The 18,552-nt window shown below is 43.1% G+C and overlaps 2 protein-coding genes across 3 annotated transcripts in view; one reads left to right on the top strand and one right to left on the bottom strand.

Moving 5' to 3' along the window:
- Nucleotides 1-2,946: 2,946 nt before the first annotated feature.
- On the top strand, nucleotides 2,947-6,188 carry LOC111969280 (probable RNA polymerase II nuclear localization protein SLC7A6OS). The gene is made up of 5 exons (XM_023995311.2): nucleotides 2,947-3,207; nucleotides 3,912-4,220; nucleotides 4,432-4,638; nucleotides 5,288-5,420; nucleotides 5,553-6,188. Exons 1-5 carry the CDS (start codon nucleotides 3,016-3,018, stop codon nucleotides 5,660-5,662), a joined length of 951 nt encoding a protein of 316 aa, XP_023851079.1. The 5' UTR covers nucleotides 2,947-3,015; the 3' UTR covers nucleotides 5,663-6,188.
- Nucleotides 6,189-6,876: 688 nt separating this feature from the next.
- LOC111969279 (Y+L amino acid transporter 2) overlaps nucleotides 6,877-18,552 on the bottom strand; it is a 28,528-nt gene continuing 16,852 nt past the window's right edge. The window contains exons 2-11 of one of the 2 annotated variants that reach the window (XM_070445384.1): nucleotides 15,579-15,648; nucleotides 14,878-15,466; nucleotides 14,120-14,245; nucleotides 13,855-13,999; nucleotides 13,285-13,408; nucleotides 12,766-12,869; nucleotides 8,937-9,033; nucleotides 8,565-8,714; nucleotides 8,227-8,410; nucleotides 6,877-8,053 (exon numbers count right to left, since the gene is read on the bottom strand). In XM_070445384.1, the coding sequence (XP_070301485.1) occupies nucleotides 7,986-8,053; nucleotides 8,227-8,410; nucleotides 8,565-8,714; nucleotides 8,937-9,033; nucleotides 12,766-12,869; nucleotides 13,285-13,408; nucleotides 13,855-13,999; nucleotides 14,120-14,245; nucleotides 14,878-15,379 (1,500 nt within the window). In that variant the 5' untranslated portion in view covers nucleotides 15,380-15,466; nucleotides 15,579-15,648 and the 3' untranslated portion in view covers nucleotides 6,877-7,985. The remainder of the gene's footprint in view (nucleotides 8,054-8,226; nucleotides 8,411-8,564; nucleotides 8,715-8,936; nucleotides 9,034-12,765; nucleotides 12,870-13,284; nucleotides 13,409-13,854; nucleotides 14,000-14,119; nucleotides 14,246-14,877; nucleotides 15,467-15,578; nucleotides 15,649-18,552) is intronic. The other variant, XM_023995309.2, reaches the window with a different exon arrangement.

Here is an 18,552-nt window from a genome sequence, read left to right as displayed (position 1 = left end):
CAGACACCTGGGTATTTGTAGTTGTCCACATATTCTGCCACGCATATCTTGCCATGCGACTAGGGGCAAGATATGTGACTTGCTTTGCTCTGGAGCAACTGAAATTGTAAATTCATGTGTCTGTGACGCCCGACATTTGGTGCGACACAGACCCGGTGGCGAGCATGGTGAAACCGAGAAGACATTGTCTGTCCTTTTGAGTTTTGAAGCAGAGTCTTTACCTGTTAAAGTCATGTTAGGATATGTCAGTTATCCAGTGAGAGCTTTTGTGCCAAACCCACTAAAGTGTTTCAGATACCAAGTTATGGTCGTGTTGCAGCAGTGTGTAGGAGGGAGATTTTCGAGATATGAGAAGTGTGCAGGAGGGCATGGGACAAAGGAATGTGTAGTATTGTTGGGAAAAAACTGTGTGTCAATTGTGTCGAGTGAAGTGTCCAGTGCGAGAGAGACAGGCTGAGATTGCCAGGGTCAGAGTAGAACAGAAGGTGTCTTATGCTGAGGCAGTGAAGAGAGTAGAGGATGATTGGTCAAGGGTGAGTAGTAGGCCTAGGCCAATACAGATTGATATGAATTTGTGTTTCAGTAAGGTTGGCTTCTAAGCATTTATTACCATGGATATCAACTGTACCACAGAAATGGAACGCAAATCACAGAATATAGATGTTGTGGAGGCAGTTAGAGGACGTCCTCCGGAAGTTGTCATAATTACTGTGTAGGTCTATGGAAGGGGGTGAGAACCATGAACCTAAGTTTTGTATTCAAGTCAGTGTACCCAGAGGAGGACGGAAGATAGCTGTCCACCAGCTACTACACCATGGTGTTACCCTACAGAGTGCTGTTGAGGCTACTGTAGACCCTTCACTGCAAAACAGTGTGTTTTAATCAATTATTTGGTGACGTGAATATATTTAGTATAGTTTTATCAAAATAGGATAACTTTTTAAATGGGGAGGGGTGTTGCGACTGAACACTACAGCAGGCAGTACAGTCACGTGAGTGAGAGGAGACAGAGCAGCATGCGTGCAGATCATGACAACTTTTTACCAGTTGTAGGAAGACTACTTAGATTGTCATTATGGAGACACCCATTTCCAACCCGTTTTCCATTAAACATATTAATACGCTAGAACTGCTGTGCATCAAGAAATAACGGCGACAACAGGAAAACAACTTTAGGCGCTCTAGAGTGCATTAGATAAATTCGCTCGCAGGTGMTTTAAACTGAATTCTAATGTGGACTACTTATAGAAAAAAGGCTTATACGCATGCTCAGTTCTTAGGTCTCGAGAGCTGCACGAGTGGACATTTGAAATGGAAGACATGGAACTCCCTAGCCTGCCTCCGTTATAGGGAAAAGTCCACAATGAAACTGACATTAAATGTGGAGAATGATACATTTGCATCTGGAGGCTACTGTAGCCTACCATGTTATACAATAAATATGTTTAAATTACGATATCACTGGAGTCATTGCAAATCGATTTCTGCCACTTGTGTAGCTTACCTGGAGCTGACAAACATATTTAATCAGTGGTGAAAAAAGTAGGTCACCCAAATGTCATACTTGAGTAAAATTAAAGATAGAAAAATAATAGAAAATGACTAAATTAAAAGTGAAAGTTGCCCAGTAAAATACTTCTTCAGTAAAAGTCTAAACGTATTTGCTTTTACATATACTTAAGTATCAAAACTAAATATAATTGTTAAAATATACTTAAGTATCAAAAGMAAAAGTATAAATAATTTCAAATTCCTTATATTAAGCAAACCAGACAGCACCATTTTCTTGTTTTTTAAATGTACAGATAGCCAGGCGCTATCTCCAACACTCGGACACCAGTCTCAACATCAACAGTGAAGAGGCAACTCCGGGATGCTGGCCTTCTAGGCAGAGTTCCTCTGTCCAGTCTTATTGGCCAGTCTGAGATATGTTTTTTTCTTTGCAACTCTGCCTAGAAGGCCAGCATCCCGGAGTTGCCTCTTCACTGTTGGCGTTGAGACTGGTGTTTTGCGGGTACTATTTAATGAAGCTGCCAGTTGAGGACTTGTGAGGCGTCTGTTTTTCAAACTAGACACTCTAATGTACTTGTCCTCTTGCTCAGTTGTGTATCAGGGCCTCCCACTCCTCTTTCTATTCTGGTTAGTGCCAGTTTGCGCTGTTCTGTGAAGGGACTAGTACACAGCATTGTACGAGATCTTCAGTTTCTTGGCAATTTCTCGCATGGAATAGCGTTCATTTCTCAGAACAAGAAAAGTCTGYCGAGTTTCAGAAGAAAGTTAATTGTTTCTGMCCATTTTGAGCCTGTAAACGAACCCACAAATGCTGATGTTCCAGATACTCAACTAGTCTAAAGAAGGCCAGTTTTATTGCTTCTTTAATCAGAACAAGTTTTCAGCTGTGCTAACATAATTGCAAATGGGTTTTCTAATGATCAATTAGCCTTTTGAAATTATAAACTTGGATTAGCTAACACAATGTGCCATTGGAAAACAGGAGTGATGGTTGCCTTTGTACGCCTATGTAGATATTCCATCKAAAAAATCTGCCGTTTCCAGCTACAATAGTCATTTACAACATTAACAATGTCTACACTGTATTTCTGATTAATTTGATGTTATTTTAATGGACAAAATTTGTGCTTTTCTTTCAAAAACACGGACATTTCTAAGTGACCCCACACTTTTGTACGGAGTGTATGTTTCAGTAGGATTGGATTTTTAGCATTTATAGTAATGGTTATCAACTGTACTGCATGGATGTAAGTCGCAGAAAATGTAGGTTGTGGTGTAGGGTTAGATGGTATGTTGATTTATTTATTTTGTATAGATTTATTTTAAATATAAGGGAATTATACTCCAGTCTAGTAGGTGGCGGTAATGCAACATTTATTGGATGCCAACCGCCGTTCAACCTCATAGAAGAAGATACAATAGTGGAAAAATAAGAACCCTGCCTCCTTTCACAAGTGCGACTATAGCTAGCTAGTTACGGTAGCGCCAGCTGGAGCAGTAGCCATGGATCCAAGCACCACTATTCTCCGGGTGAAAAGAAAGAGAGGAACTGACCCTGCCGATGCTTTGCTGCTTGCCTGTAAACGTATTCGACCAGAGACCACATCCCAGACCGCTGGGGAATCTGTGCCTGAGCCCGATGATACAGCGGTTGAGAATTCAGTCTTCAAACTCGTGGCGACCGTAGCATCACAGGTATGGGCCGCTGTCAAACCACGGTGTTTCGTGGGCGCTGGACACAATCGGCTGGTGCTGCGTAAGACACTCGAGTCTGCTGTTTAGCAAACTAACTATGGTTAGCTTATCAGCTGGTTAACGAACGTTATGTTTATTACTAGTTAGCTATCTACATTAGATTTTCRCTCCAGCTCAAGTCATCCTTACTTAGCAAACTGGATAGCTCGCTTTGTGTTGATTAGCAAGCTAGCTAACGTTAGCTGGCTAACAACACTGATGGCTATCGTTAGCAAACTAGCTAGCTAGCTAACCAGCCAGTCTGCCTGCGTTCTAGATAATGGTGCTGTGAAGTTAACGTTATCTGGTGTACCTGCTTTTGTACACATACAAAAGCAAGACATGCAAGACCATGGGACAATATTAATTTGTATAGCTATGAGGAAATAATCCTTCGCAACACCTGTTTAGGTAGAAAATAACTTTTGTTGGCAGTTGACTTGTGTGGTCATGGTCCTGAAAGTCAGACAGTCATAGCTAGGTAGCTAGTTTCTATGACCTATTTCTTCTACATTGTTTTATTTTCAATCTTAATGTGTTTTTAGCACTCAAACAGTTAGCTAAGTTAATTTWGTGAATCTTTAATGTAATGCACTGCCAGTCTTATTAGTCTCTCAACCCTCTTTGTTAGGATAACTGTTAACCAACATTGTCTCTATCCTCAGGATGCCCCGGTCCAGACACATGTTCGTGAAGCACTGACCCGCCCCCGCATGGCCCACGCCCTGCGCCCCTCTGCAGGCAGCTCCCAGAGGATTGTGGGAGATCTACGGAGCGCTAAGTGGAGCACCAGGCGGGATGAGCGATACAGGATCCTCTCCAGCCATCGAGCAGGGCTGCCTGCAGAACAGCCCCCCTCAACGCAGCCAGAGCCCACAGAGGAGGAGCCAGGCAAAAATGCCTGGAGCCTGGGTGAAGTTCAGGTGTTTGACATTATCCAGGAAGATGGGGACCAGGACAAAGCTTCTAGCAAGGTAAGTGTGAGCTGGYCTCCCTAATGTTTAGCTAGAGCTGGTGAAACGTTCTTAAAACCAGGATATCCTATGTAAACATATCAGTGCCAACAGTTCCCATATGATGAATTCAGTTGATCCAGATTGTAGCCTACGTGCCACTGACACACATGCCTAATATTTGGATGGCTTGAATTTGATGCTTATTGTGTGACTGCACTCTGTTTCCCAGTTGCTGACCCCTGACCCAGAGACTATCCTGTGTAACTCGATGAAGATGATCCGTGAGAAGCTGAGTGTGTCTGGAGAGGGTGTGGGTGTTGAGCATCGTGAACGGGAGGATGACTACGTGTATGACCTTTACTACCAGGAAACAGTCGCAGCAGGCTGGATCCAGGACATCCTGTCCGTCAGGCCCTACTCAGACGAGGGAGAGTTGGTAAAGATCAGAACACAATGCTCAAATGCAATGCARATTCATGATACAAGTATGACCAATCACAGCCATGCAGATAACTTAGCCTAACACTTAGCCTAGACCAATCTCAATTGTACCTGCATAATTGATTTGGTAAACCGCTGTGATTTCCGACTAATCTCGTCCTCCAGCCGACTCTTTCTCTTTCAAACTGTGGTTTCACAGCGCCTCAGAAAGGGACTTGAATGGAGCCTATGGCAGGAATGGGAAGAAGTCCAGCTGGATTTCATTAGCTGATCTGTCACCACCATCTAGCAGAACCCTCAGAACCTCCCCTCTACATTGGGGATTTCAAAGTGCAAGCAGTAAAAGGGATTTTAGGCTAAACAAGGAAGTGAAATGGGAAAGTTTTCAAACTGTGCCCAAACTCAGAATCAATTGGGCTTCCCAAAACTATGGTTGCCGTTATAACTTAAAAAAATTCGAATAGAGATGTAGCAGGCTCTCTCTCACCTCGATTTTAACCCATGCCACTTTCAATTCAAGGCCCACTTTGTTGCACTGTGTTTCCAGGCTCTATATGTGGTAGCAATTGAGCCTGGGATGAGGTTAGTATCTGAATAACATAAAATGGTGCAGGAGGAATAACCTTAATGTCTTGGTTTTCCAGGTGCCTGACTTGGTGGTGAATGAGGAAGAAGTGTATGAGGACGAGGATGATGAGAATGAAGAGGGGAACTGGAGGAATGACTACCCAGATGAAGACGGTGAGGATGGCAGCGACAGAGAGGAGCGCTATGGAGGTAGGCTAGTACTTTTTTCATTGTACAAATTTCACAAAAGCTTCACGCAATGATTATCAAAGCTCCCATATTAAGAATAGTTGTGTTACTAGTTTCTCTCRGGAACCTAATTTTGCCGTTCTCATCCTGAAGGGCACTGGGAAGAGGAGCACTCGTACAGTCGGAGATCCTGGGACCAGTACCAGAGCGAGGTGATGCAAGAGTTGGATGATGACGATGGAGACAAGGATGACTCCGACTGATCTCCAACTTCGAGTATTGGTGGATGTGTTTGAGTGTCCTTTTTTACTGTACAAGTGTTGGTGTGAATTTGTGTGAGATGTCGCACAACCGTGGTATGCTTTGTGTGCTTCTTGTTAAATTTGTATGCTGGTGAGATGGTTTGGACTGCGTGTTTGCCTTTTGTGCATGTTAGTATGTACATGTAAGCGTATGGTAGTGAATCATTGTGTGTTAATGTTTGGGCATACATTCCCTGTCACATGGAGATTGTACTCTTGATGTGTGACTGGGMATACGTTCCCTGTCACATGGAGATTGTACTCTTGATGTGTGACTGGGGATACGTTCCCTGTCACATGGAGATTGTACTCTTGATGTGTGACTGGGGATACGTTCCCTGTCACATGGAGATTGTACTCTTGATGTGTGAGCGATGTTTGAAAGATTAACTCAATCCCTTTTGTAAATATGTAGATGTGTATAAAATAAAGCTTTCAAAATAAATGTGCATTATTGCTGTAATGAATTAAAATATACTGCAAACTGGGTAAGTTTTATTGATAAATTAGAACCATCAAATCTTCCATGGGGCATTTCATGAAGCTAGATTTAGAAGTTAGTTGGCTCAGTCATGATTGCCAGCTGTCATTCCCCAGAAAAAATAAACAAGTTCAGTGGCTTCATTAGGTATTGGCCCAGGAGATCCTTTGCATGGTTGACTTACATGTACAATAAAGTGAACATTTGTTTAATTCACTGCTGCTGCCCCAATAAGCCCATCAAGTGATCCCAAACTGTTGGTAAAGCTGACATGACCTCATGAGTAACCCTCCAAAAACCATGTTGGCATTTGCCTTTGCTGAGATTACATGGCATTTAGTTGGGGCTACTGCACATTTTCCAAAGCAATACAGAGAATGTCTGGGTGGGATTGGTTTTTCAGGTTAATGAATGTTGTATAATTTGATAGAGGTCCAGCCCCATTACAGAAAATGTAATGTATGGACAAATAGTTTACATAATTGAATACTACGTTAACCTTACTGAGGTCAGTCAGCAGTTCACAGAAAAATTTGCATGTGATAAAAATGGAAGTTTTCCAGAGGGCTGGAAAAAACACTGAACTAAAGGACAGTAGAGCTGTGGTGAACCACATAGCAGACGGAGTCATTTGTTCCCCTTTTTGAAAAATCATCCATAACTCAAAAGCTCCACAAAAACACAGACCTTTGCATCACTTTTAAGAAATACATTTTAATATTTATAAAAATCAGTCTGTTTGCATGTCCCTTTGGGGTATGTTGAGTTGCACCCCCTTTGGCCCTCAGAACAGCCTCAAGGTGTCGAAAGCGTTCCACAGGGATGCTGGCCCATGTTGACTCTAATGCTTCTCACAGTTGTGTCAAGTTGGATGGGTGTTGGACCATTCTTGATATACACGGGAAACTGTTGAGCGTGAAAAACCCAGTAGAGTTGCAGTTCTTGACACACTCAAACCGGTGCGCAGGACAGCTGCTACCATACCCCATTCAAGGGCATTTAAATATTTTGTCTTGCCCATTCACCCTCTGAATGGCACARATACACAATCCATGTCTCAAGGCTTAAAAATCCTTCTTTAATCTGTCTCCTCCCCTTCATCTAAACTGATTGAAGTGGATTTAATAAGGGATCATAGATTTCACCTGGATTAACCTAGTCAGTCTATGTCATGGAAAGAGCAGGTGTTCCTAATGTTTTGTACACTCTATATGTTTCTGACAGGCACAGCACCTAAAATTCTAAAAATGAAAGTGTACTCTGAGATCATAAAACAAAATTGTCTAACCTCTCTAGGTCATTCCATCTTACATGGATCTCCAGCCCTTGAGAAGGGAGAGACCTCCACAGGCTCTGATGTGGATCTCTCCCCCTCAGCTCATACACCAGGCAGGGGACAATGCTATGTCAGGAGATGGGGAGAAGTGAAACTATGAGTAGGATAATGACATAAGGAGGAGGGGATGTCCCAGAGTACTGGTCAGATGACCATGGCTTTCCTTGGTATCTGTCCTTGCCCAATACTTAACTTCACATGAACCATCAGGCACCAGTGAAAAGCAACTGGAGTCCCACACTGTCACCTCTCTATACCTGTCTGTGCGTGTAAATGTGTGTATAGTGTCCCAAATTGTAAACTACAGACTAATGTAGTAGTTAGACATTCAGGTAAAATGTTTAAATATTCCCTTGTTTTTGCAAAAGAGGTGAATTTCCATGAGTTGGTCCCATGTGTCTGTTTGTGAATTACAAAGGGTGGTGGGTAACATGGTAAGAACTTTATGTCATGGTTGGGAGTGAGGTTTACTCACTGATGTCCATCTCGGTGAGCACACAGAAACAGGTGAGCTGGGTAAAGCGTGTGAAAGTACCTAGCACAAGAGAAAGAAAGAGTTAAGAGCAATCAGAAACGCACTAAAAGAAAATACTGATTCCACATCTCTCAATGGAATTATTGTAAACTATTATACAAGACAGGAATATAAATCAGTTCTTATTTGAAAACAGGCTGAGGAAAGGGTCTTATTTAGAGAGGGTAACTCACGTAGTAACTTCGTAATGTAGGGTGGGCGTTTGGACTCGGGCAGGTGGATGCCTAGGAAGTAGACTGGCACTCCTGAGAGGGCAATGGCGATGCCAATGAGAGAGTTGATGGTGTCACTGTACAGTGGCACTGCCACGAGGAACACAGTGCAACAACAGAAGATGATGGGGTATAACAGGGTCAACTGCACACAGGAACACAAGGACAGACATGGAAGGAAGAAGAAGAAAATAACATTTATTGTTGCKTTACATGTAATTGCTTATCTTTAGTCTATTAATTGATAAAGTATGAACATATTGGTTCACGGGTGAGACAGTCAAGTTATCTCATCTCACCTTGAGTGGTCTGGGTCTGTCTGGTTCCTTCCAGCGCAGGTAGATCTGCCCGGCGATAGACAGACCCATAAAGAACCAGTAGCTGAAGCTGTAGTAGTTGATCAGCTGGAAGACATCCTCCACAGTCAGGTATACCAAGGCCATGGCACACTGTGGATACACACACACACACACAAAAAAAGACACTGGTCAACAGAGGCAGAATATATGACTCGCCAGCAGGGGGAGACATGGCTCATCAGCATCATCCACACCAGATAGTTAGGAAGCTGCACTGGGCGAGATGATTCTACTTTGTTTGTTTGGCATAGAAGTTGATGAAATTGTTCTAAAGTATGCGATGTAAGTGATGTAAGGAAAGGGGGTGCTTACGTTGAAGATCAGAGCAGGGACAGGAGTATACCTCTCCGCATGAATCATTGATAAGGCATCCGGGAGGTGACCTTCACGAGCACCCACGAAGAACAGCCTGCCAACGACAGAGGTATCACTTAGAGATTGTGTTGAGCGATTAGTGCTTTTTTTGGTCGGTTCAGTTTTGGTTAGATTATTTAATGCACTATGCATTATGTGGGTTGAACAACACAGAATTTAAAAAATCATAAAAGTCCCATGATGGTCGTGCCTGCCCATTACTGTTTATCACTTATTAATCACCAGTTATTCACATGATTTTACTTAAATTATTTCAGTTGTTGTATAAATTACATTTGATGACTTTATTATTTAATTCCAATTCATCACCTCATCTCTATAGAGCTCCTGCCTATGTTGTCTGACAAAATCAKATTTTCTTATATTTAACCTTTATTTAACTAGGTAAGTCAGTTAAGAAATTATTATTTACAATGACGACCTACCCCGGCCAAACCTAGACGACGCTGGGCCAATTGTGCGCTGCCCTATGGGACTCCCAATCACAACCAGATGTGATACAGCCTGGATTCGAACCAGGGACTGTAGTGATGCCTCTTGCACTGAGACGCYGTGCCTTAGGCCGCTGCGCCACTCGGGAGCCCAAACTATTTCAATYGTTCTTCAAAGTAAATAAGGCATACTTTTATGACTGCTTAATACCAACTGTCCATCACTTAGATCATGTATTTTCTGGTAGAGATACCTCACGAAGCAACTGCTCGCTATCCCTCTCAATCGCGCCTCTTCTGTCTCTCTRCGTGGCTAAACCAGACAAATAGCCGTACAATGGATTATGGTCATTGTAGTTAATAATCACGTTTTCTGCGKTAAACTATGTAGAAAATTGGCCTATTGGTAACTACAACTCCCTGCTACATCGCACAGTTCAGGCATGATCTGATTTATGACTAGTGAAACTGCAGCCAACGTGTGCATTGAGACCTAAAAAAAAAAGAACGAAACGGAATTCAAATAATTTAACAGATGTCGGTCAATTACAAAAATAACATACATTTCGGTTAATCGCTCAGCTCTAGCGGCCACTAGAGTATCTGGACAACATAATGGTAAATCTGTGGCATACAGCAATCACTATATATACAAAAGTATGTGAACACCCCTTCAAATTAGTGGAATCGGCAATTTCAGCCACACCCTTTGCTCACAGGTGTTTAAAATCATGCAATCTCCATAGACAAACATTGGCAGTAGAATGGCCTTACTGAAGAGCTCAGTAACTTTCAAATTGGCACAGTTATAGGGTGCCATCTTTCCAACAAGTAAATTAGTCAAATTTCTGCCGTGCTAGAGCTGCCCCGGTCAACTGTAAGTGGTGTTATTGTGAAGTTGAAATGTCTAGGGGCAACAATGGCTCAGCCGCGAAGTGGTATGCCACACAAGCTCACAGAACGGGACCACGAGTGCTGAAGAGTTCCAAACTGCCTCGAAGCAACGTCAGCAAAAATAACTGTTCTTCGGGAGCTTCATGAAATSGATTTCCATGGCCGTGCAGCCGCACACAAGCCTAAGATCACCATGCACAATGCCAAGTGTTGGCTGTATTGGTGTAAAGCTCGCCGCCATTGGACTCTGGAGCAGCGGAAACGCGTTCTCTGGCAGTCCAACGGACGAATCTGYGTTTGGCAGATGCCAGGAGAACACTACTTACCCYAATGCATAGTGCCAACTGTAAAGTTGGTGGAGGAGGAATTAATGGTCTGGGGCTTTCATGGTTTGGGCTAGGCCCCTTAGTTCAGTGAAGGGAAATGACATTCTAGACGATTCTGTGCTTCCAACTTTGTGGCAACAGTTTGGGGAAGGCCCGTTCTTGTTTCAGCATGACAATGCCCCCGTGCACAAAGTGAGGTCCATACAGAAATGGTTTGTCGAGATCGGTGTGGAAGAACTTGACTGGCCTGCACAGAGCCCTGACCTCAACCTCATCCAACACTTTTGGGATGAATTAAAACGCTGACTGCGAGCCAGGGCTAATCGGCCAACATCAGTGCCCAACCTCACTAATGCTCGTGGCTGAATGGGTACGAGTCCCCGCAGCAATGTTCCAACATCTAGTGGAAAGCCTTCCCAGAAGAGTGGGAGGCTGTTTTCGCAGCAAATTTTCTTTTCTTTTTTTATTTCACATTTATTTAACCAGGTAGGCAAGTTGAGAACAAGTTCTCATTTACAATTGCGACCTGGCCAAGATAAAGCAAAGCAGTTAGACACATACAACAACACAGAGTTACACATGGAGTAAAACAAACATACAGTCAATAATACAGTAGAAAAATAAGTCTATATACAATGTGAGCAAATGAGATGAGCTAAGGGAGGTAAAGGCAAAAAAGGCCAAGGTGGCGAAGTAAATACAATATAGCAAGTAAAACACTGGAATGGTAGATTTGCAGTGGAAGAATGTGCAAAGTAGAAGTATAAATAATGGGGTGCAAAGGAGCAAAATAAATAAATACAGTAGGGGAAGAGGGAGTTGTTTGGGCTATTTATAGATGGGCTATGTACAGGTGCAGTGATCTATGAGCTGCTCTGACAGCTGGTGCTTAAAGCTAGTGAGGGAGAAGTGTTTCCAGTTTCAGAGATTTTTGTAGTTCGTTCCAGTCATTGGCAGCAGAGAACTGGAAGGAGAGGCGGCCAAAGGAAGAATTGGTTTTGGGGGTGACCAGAGAGATACACCTGCTGGAGCGCGTGCTACGGGTGGGTGCTACTATGGTGACCAGCAAGCTGAGATAAGGGGGGACTTTACCTAGCAGGGTCTTGTKGATGACCTGGAGCCAGTGGGTTTGGCGACAAGTATGAAACGAGGGCCAGCCAACGAGAGCGTACAGGTCGCYGTGYTGGGTAGTATATGGGGCTTTGGTGACAAAACGGATGGCACTGTGATAGACTGCATCCAATTTATTGAGTAGGGTATTGGAGGCTATTTTGTAAATGACATCGCCGAAGTCGAGGATCGGTAGGATGGTCAGTTTTACGAGGGTATGTTTGGCAGCATGAGTGAAGGATGCTTTGTTGCAAAATAGGAAGCCAATTCTAGATTTAACTTTGGATTGGAGATGTTTGATGTGAGTCTGGAAGGAGAGTTTACAGTCTAACCAGACACCTAGGTATTTGTAGTTGTCCACATATTCTAAGTCAGAACCGTCCAGAGTAGTGATGCTAGTTGGGCGGGCAGGTGCAGGCAGCGATCGGTTGAATAGCATGCATTTAGTTTTACTAGTTTTAATTTAAATGCAGTTGGAGGCCACGGAAGGAGAGTTGTATGGCATTGAAGCTCGTCTGGAGGGTTGTTAACACAGTGTCCAAAGAAGGGCCAGAAGTATACAGAATGGTGTCATCTGCGTAGAGGATCAGAGACTCACCAGCAGCAAGAGCGACATCATTGATGTATACAGAGAAGAGAGTCGGCCCAAGAATTGAACCCTGTGGCTACCCCATAGAGACTGCCAGAGGCCCAGACAACAGGCCCTCCGATTTGACACAAATGGGGGGACCAACTCCATATTAATGCCCATGATTTTGGAATGAGACGTTCGCGAGCATACTTTTGGCAATTTAGTGTACCTCCGTAGCCATTACGAGAAAGTAACTCCAGATGGCTTTTATTATAGAACGTCAATATAAAAACCATTGGAGCTCAACATAACCAGAGATCTAACCAGATGGAACATGGGAATCGAGGCCTTAGACTGTACAGCAAGACTATAAAGTTTAGGGCATTGTATGGGAGTGTGAGTGTGTGTATGTATGTGTGTGTCACAGGGTTTACCTGGATGCGGCGATAATAGATGCGTTTAGCCCTCCGTAACAGGACAGAGCCACAGCGATGGGGATGGTCCAGCTCATCACTCCCAGAGTGTGGTCGGCAAACGTCTACAGAGGAGTTTTTATTTTGTTTTAACACAGAATCTCAAAAACACACTTTTCCAGGGGGCACTTTTACACATTTATAAAGAAAGATCCATATCTAAATGGGAGTCTGTCGGACTCCAATTAAACATCCAGACTCTCACTGGGCCGGGCCAGCCGACACAGTTGCCTGAGGGTGAGCAGACACTTATAGAATCAAAAGACAAACAGGCCTAGGCACAGAAGATCAACTCAATGTATACATAAATAAAAAGCAAGGGCATTAATCGCCTGGTAATAACTTCAACATGTAGCATGTGSGTCGGCGCTGCATGCAATTTACCTCTCAAACTACATTCCCGGAAATCAGAGCAATAATCTGCTCTTCAACAGCTCTATTCCATGATATAAAAGTGAGAGCTCTTAATTCTGAACTCACCACAGCCACGGCATCACTGGCGAGGATGGCACTCATGTCCAGCACGGCGTAGTAAGCCACGTTAGTCATGATATATATGATCGTGACGATGGGCATGGAGATGGCAATGGACAGGGGCAGGTTCCTATGGAAACAGGGTAAGAGTTCAAACATTATCATTCATACAGTATACGTCTCTCTCTCTGCTTGGCATATACTCTTACCGGAGTTTACTTGCTTAAACCTACAGTGCAACATGGTGGTAAGGATACATGTCAATGGCGTTAATGTGTGAATGTACATACAGTAGGTTCTACTTTGGAATAACAGCCAGCTGCCAGCGATCACTATGGCACTCCATTATCTACCACTGCATTCACACATCCTTGTTAGCAAAGCTTCCTCCAATTAGTAACAGAACCCAGTTACCGTTCTAGCACGGGAGCGGAGCAGTTTGTGCTTCAGCCGACCTCTCGGCTAAAGCACAAGCAGATCTGTGGCCAGGCTAGTTAATGACTGACTATAAAGGCGGAAATCAAACCGGTCAATAACGGTATGTTTGGTATGTGTTTGTCAGGGTGTCATGAGTACCTCTCTGGGTCCTTGATCTCCTCGGTAACAAAGTTGAGTGTGTCCCAGCCTGAGTAGGAGAACAGGGCAGAGTACAGGGCCAAGGCAATGTCTCCTGGGTCTGTAGAAGAGCCCTGGAACGACGCCTCAAAGTTCACGGTGTATCCTGAGAGGATAATTACTAATTACAATAATTACTATACAACCTCTCATGCAAATGGGATAAAAATCTGATATGAAAAGGAATCAACAGTAGTGTGTTGGCAGCAGTGTTAGTGTCACTGACCTTGGCATAGTTTCACTATGCCTGTGATGATGATGACAACGAGGGCGAGAACTTTGGCGTAAGTGAAGACATCCTGCACCCTGGTGCCCCACTTCACGTAGGCCGAGTTGATGAACGTCAGCAAACCTAGGCCAACCAAAGACAGTGTTCACACAACATCAGCAGACTAGTACTTAGCAGACGACTGGTAAAGATCAAAGATCAGAGCCAAATTATTTTACTGTGCTGTGAGACTTTCAATCACACAGCCCTCTTTTAATTAGTTACATGTTATGTGTTACAATTCACAGGTCACATGATGAGAGGACTCGAAGCTTCTTAACTCAGAGTAGTTCTGCCTGCTCTGTTCTGTTGGGCTTCTGTCTGTACAGATGCACAGTCCAGTGAGTGCACACACATGCATGAAAACAGATTTGGAATCAGTTAAAATGTACACCCTGTAATGCAGGAACAGTATGTACTATTTCTTGGCCCAAATGTTAGCATACCTGTCTGCTGAAGTAGCGGAGGGTTACTGAAAATGGGTATGATGTAGGAAGGTACTGGAAAACCTAGAGAGCAAGTCCTACTAAGAGTCCTACTCATTTGAGAGCATTTTAGTGACTCAACTTTAATTTAACAGTCTGCTAATATTCTATTTTTACAGTGTCTGCATTTTCAGAGAGTGTCCTTTGACACTTTGTTTTCCACTTGTGAGAGAAGGATAAAGGGAAAAGTGAGGCAGAGAGTGCATAAGCGCGTCATAAGTGTTTACTCACATATGCAGGCGGCTGCGATGAGGCGCGAGGCTGAGTAGGGTGGCTCACACGTGGGGAACAGTGGCTGCACCAGGTAGTTAGCGAACGTTATGGCGATGACCGCCTGACTGGTGGGCTCAATGATGAGCAGTGATGTCCACAGGCGAATAAAGGCAATGAATGGACCAAAGGACTCCAGGATATAGGCATAGCTGGCCCCGGACTTGGTGATGGTGGTGCCCAGCTCTGCGTAACACAGAGCGCCGACCACTGAGAATATTCCACCGACGGCCCAGATGACCAGCGACAGGCCGTAGGAGGCGCTGTAGATGAGCACGCCCTTGGGAGACACGAAGATGCCCGAGCCAATCATGTTGCCCACAATGAGGCTGACTCCGTTGAGCAGGGAGATCTCCTTCTTCATCTGCATGCTCTCTTTAGCCTGCTCGGGGGCCACGGCTGAGGTGGCGTCGGGGTGCGAGGAGCCCCCGTTCAGCTTCCTGGACTCATCCTGGTTCCCCATGCTGGGATTGTCTGTCTGGGGTCCTAGCTGGCTGGCTACTTCTGGGAAAAGGGTCCCCTCTGACTAGGTGCTATCTGCCCTAAGAGACTAGAGACAAGAAAGGAGAAGACAGAGAATTAGAGAATTGAAAGAGAGAAAGAAAACTAGCATGGCTATGCCTCTGAAGCAAATCCCTCTAATCTCCTTCAAGCCCACTCACCTGTGCAGCGGAAACCTCTGCAGCTCTGGGAGGCCCCATCATCGCCCATCATCTCACACCCATGTCTAAACTGTATGAACATTTTAAAGAAATAATTGACAATAACCCTCCTTTTTAATTTCCACATGTAGCAAGCAGTTTTACAATTGCATTGTCTATGACAATGTTTGACAGCCATCGTCGACGGTGACGACATTGTGATGTCACAAACAATGGTGTAGTATATTTGAATTTGACTGCACGGCGACATGCCATAGGCCTAATACATTTCAATACATATGTGGTAGTTAGACTATAACATAATGCAAGAGAACAATGTAGATTGTAGAAAGAGCAGAGAGCACCAACGCAGCCCAAAATGTCAGATAGGCCTATATTATCGGCTGTTTGGAAAAAGGGCCCTACACATAGGCTACTGTGAATACAAATTGCAGTAAACGTTACTTTCACAAGTTAAACTTATAAACAAATATGTATAATATTGTCGAAGCGTTTAGCCTTTTAATGTCCTTAAATTGCACAACCGGCAAATCGGGTAGAAGCTCTCGCAGCAACACTTTCAATAAGCAGAAACAAACAAAATAGGCTAAATGAATGATGAGTCAGTGTATGAATGAATGAATGATGAGTCTGTTTTATATAGCTTACAAATTGTGCATTTATATAAAAGTCAACAATCAGATTAAATAAATTATTATTTAGCCTATAACAATCTTTATAACACATGAATGAACATTGATTTAGGCTAAAAACGAATAGGCCTATTATTCCTTTTGCCTATCGAACTGTAAAAATCATAAATATACAATGAGATAAAAAAACATAGAAATAATTCGTTTTATAACCTTTAAAAACTAATGAACATTGGCTTATGCTAAAAACGAATAAGCCTATTAGGATATGMCTTTTGCCTATCGAACTGAACAAATCCTTTCATATAGGGCTACAAGTTTCAAAATAAATAAAGTAGCCTAAACAAAATAAGTATGAAAATAAACTAAATTAGTGCAAAAAACTGTGCAAATAAGTCTTTCAAGATCTATGTCTCTCGATTAAGATGAACCTGGATTTGAATATAGGCTACATTTAAAATGTAATAAAAAAGTGCAATGAGGAACCATTAGGTTGAGTTGTTTTTTACCATGACTTAGGCCCCATAAAAAGTTTCTGGCAAGGAATACCTACATGTTCACCCAGTGGCGAACTCAGCAGGATGATGGACTTGCAAATACTTTGCTCTGAGTATTTTTCATACAGGAGGAATAAAGGCCTAGTTCAAAACTATATCTGGTGCTTCAGCACCCTCATCACCCCTACTTCCCACGGCTATGCTGATATGAGTATTTTTATGGACAAGAGAAACTAAGCCCTACCAATTTGAAAATCATGCAGCCTAGACTAGATCAAAAATAACTTGGTGTAACACTGTTTAGACCTAGCAATGTGTCCTTCATATATCTACAATCTATAGCAAAAAAATGCCTTAAATGATAACAAATAAAGTACATTCTTTGGGGCGAACCCTGCAATATAGTTTTCATGCATCTAATTAGCCTATTTCTCAGCCGCGGCAGCCCGCCTCGGCCTCCTCACCTAATTGGTTATCAATTTTTTTGGGTGAATCAGGTCAGACTCGGATGGAGAGTGAAGGGGTTCTTCAAGWTGGACAAACAAAAGSCAAGACCAAGTGGTGCACAAAAACACCCCCAAAAAACTTTCTGGGAAAACTAGAAAAAGACAGGAGCAAGGGGAGAACCGGTGGTAGGCTTGACGAACAAAACAAACTGGCAACAGACAAACAGAGAACACAGGTATAAATACACTGGGGATAATGGGGAAGATGGGCGACACCTGGAGGGGGGTGGAGACAAGCACAAAGACAGGTGAAACAGATCAGGGTGTGACAGTCTGAGTGTTGGAGTGTGCCCCTGGCTATCCGTTAATTAAAAAAAACAAGAAAATAGTGGCGGCTGGTTTGCTTAATATAAAGAATTTGAAATTATTTATACTTTTGATACTTAAGTATATTTTAGCAATAACATTTACTTTTGATACTTAAATATATTTAAAACCAAATACTTTAAGACTTRAATGACAGTTCCTCTAGTGAGAGTGCCMKCTCTCCTTCTCCTCCTCTCCCAGGAAACCAAGCTGACGACTGCCAAAGACCCAGTGGCACTCATGAGAGCAGGAGGAGTGTTCTGTGAACACTGATAAGCCTACGAGTGATGAGATGGATTGCCCCAACAGTGTGAAGTCCGAGTTCCAATATGTAATATAAATAGGATACCAGCTAAATACTGTATGTCCAGTGGCTTGCGAAAGTATTCACCCCCTTTGGCATTTTTCCTATTTTGTAGCCTTACAACCTGGAAATAAAAAAGATTTTTGGGGGGTTTGAATCATTTGATTTACACAACATACCTACCACTTTGAAGATGCAAAATATTTTTTATTGTGAAACAAACAAGAAATAAGACAACTTGAGCGTGCATAAATAACTATTCACCCCCCAAAGTCAATACTTTGTAGAGCCACCTTTTGCAGCAATTACAGCTGCAAGTCTCTTGGGGTATGTCTCTATAAGCTTGGCACATCTAGACACTGGGATTTTAGCCCATTCTTCAAGGCAAAACTGCTCCAGCTCCTTCAAGTTGGATGGGTTCCGCTGGTGTACAGCAATCTTTAAGTCATACCATAGATTCCCAATTGGATTGAGGTCTGGTCTTTGACTAGGCCATTCCAAGACATTTAAATGTTTCCCCTTAAACCTCTCGAGTGTTGCTTTAGCAGTATGCTTAGGGTCATTGTCCAGCTGGAAGGTGAACCTCCATTCCAGTCTCAAATCTCTTGAAGAKTGAAACWGGTTTCCCTCAAGAATTTCTTCAATTCTGAKKYGTTTCCCAGTCCCTGCCAATGAAAAACATACCCACAGCATGATGCTGCCAACACCATGCTTCACTGTGGGGATGYT

The sequence above is a fragment of the Salvelinus sp. IW2-2015 genome, linkage group LG10 (genome assembly GCF_002910315.2).
Source record: "Salvelinus sp. IW2-2015 linkage group LG10, ASM291031v2, whole genome shotgun sequence".
NCBI lineage: Eukaryota > Metazoa > Chordata > Actinopteri > Salmoniformes > Salmonidae > Salvelinus > Salvelinus sp. IW2-2015.
This window is presented reverse-complemented; position numbering and strand designations above follow the sequence as displayed.

Coding starts and splice junctions, on each gene's coding strand:
- LOC111969280 (XM_023995311.2), top strand. CDS start 3,016: ATGGATCCAAGCACCACTATTCTCCGGGTGAAAAGAAAGAGAGGAACT. Junction 4,639..5,287: donor ACTCAGACGAGGGAGAGTTG/GTAAAGATCAGA, acceptor TTGGTTTTCCAG/GTGCCTGACTTGGTGGTGAA. Junction 5,421..5,552: donor CAGAGAGGAGCGCTATGGAG/GTAGGCTAGTAC, acceptor CTCATCCTGAAG/GGCACTGGGAAGAGGAGCAC.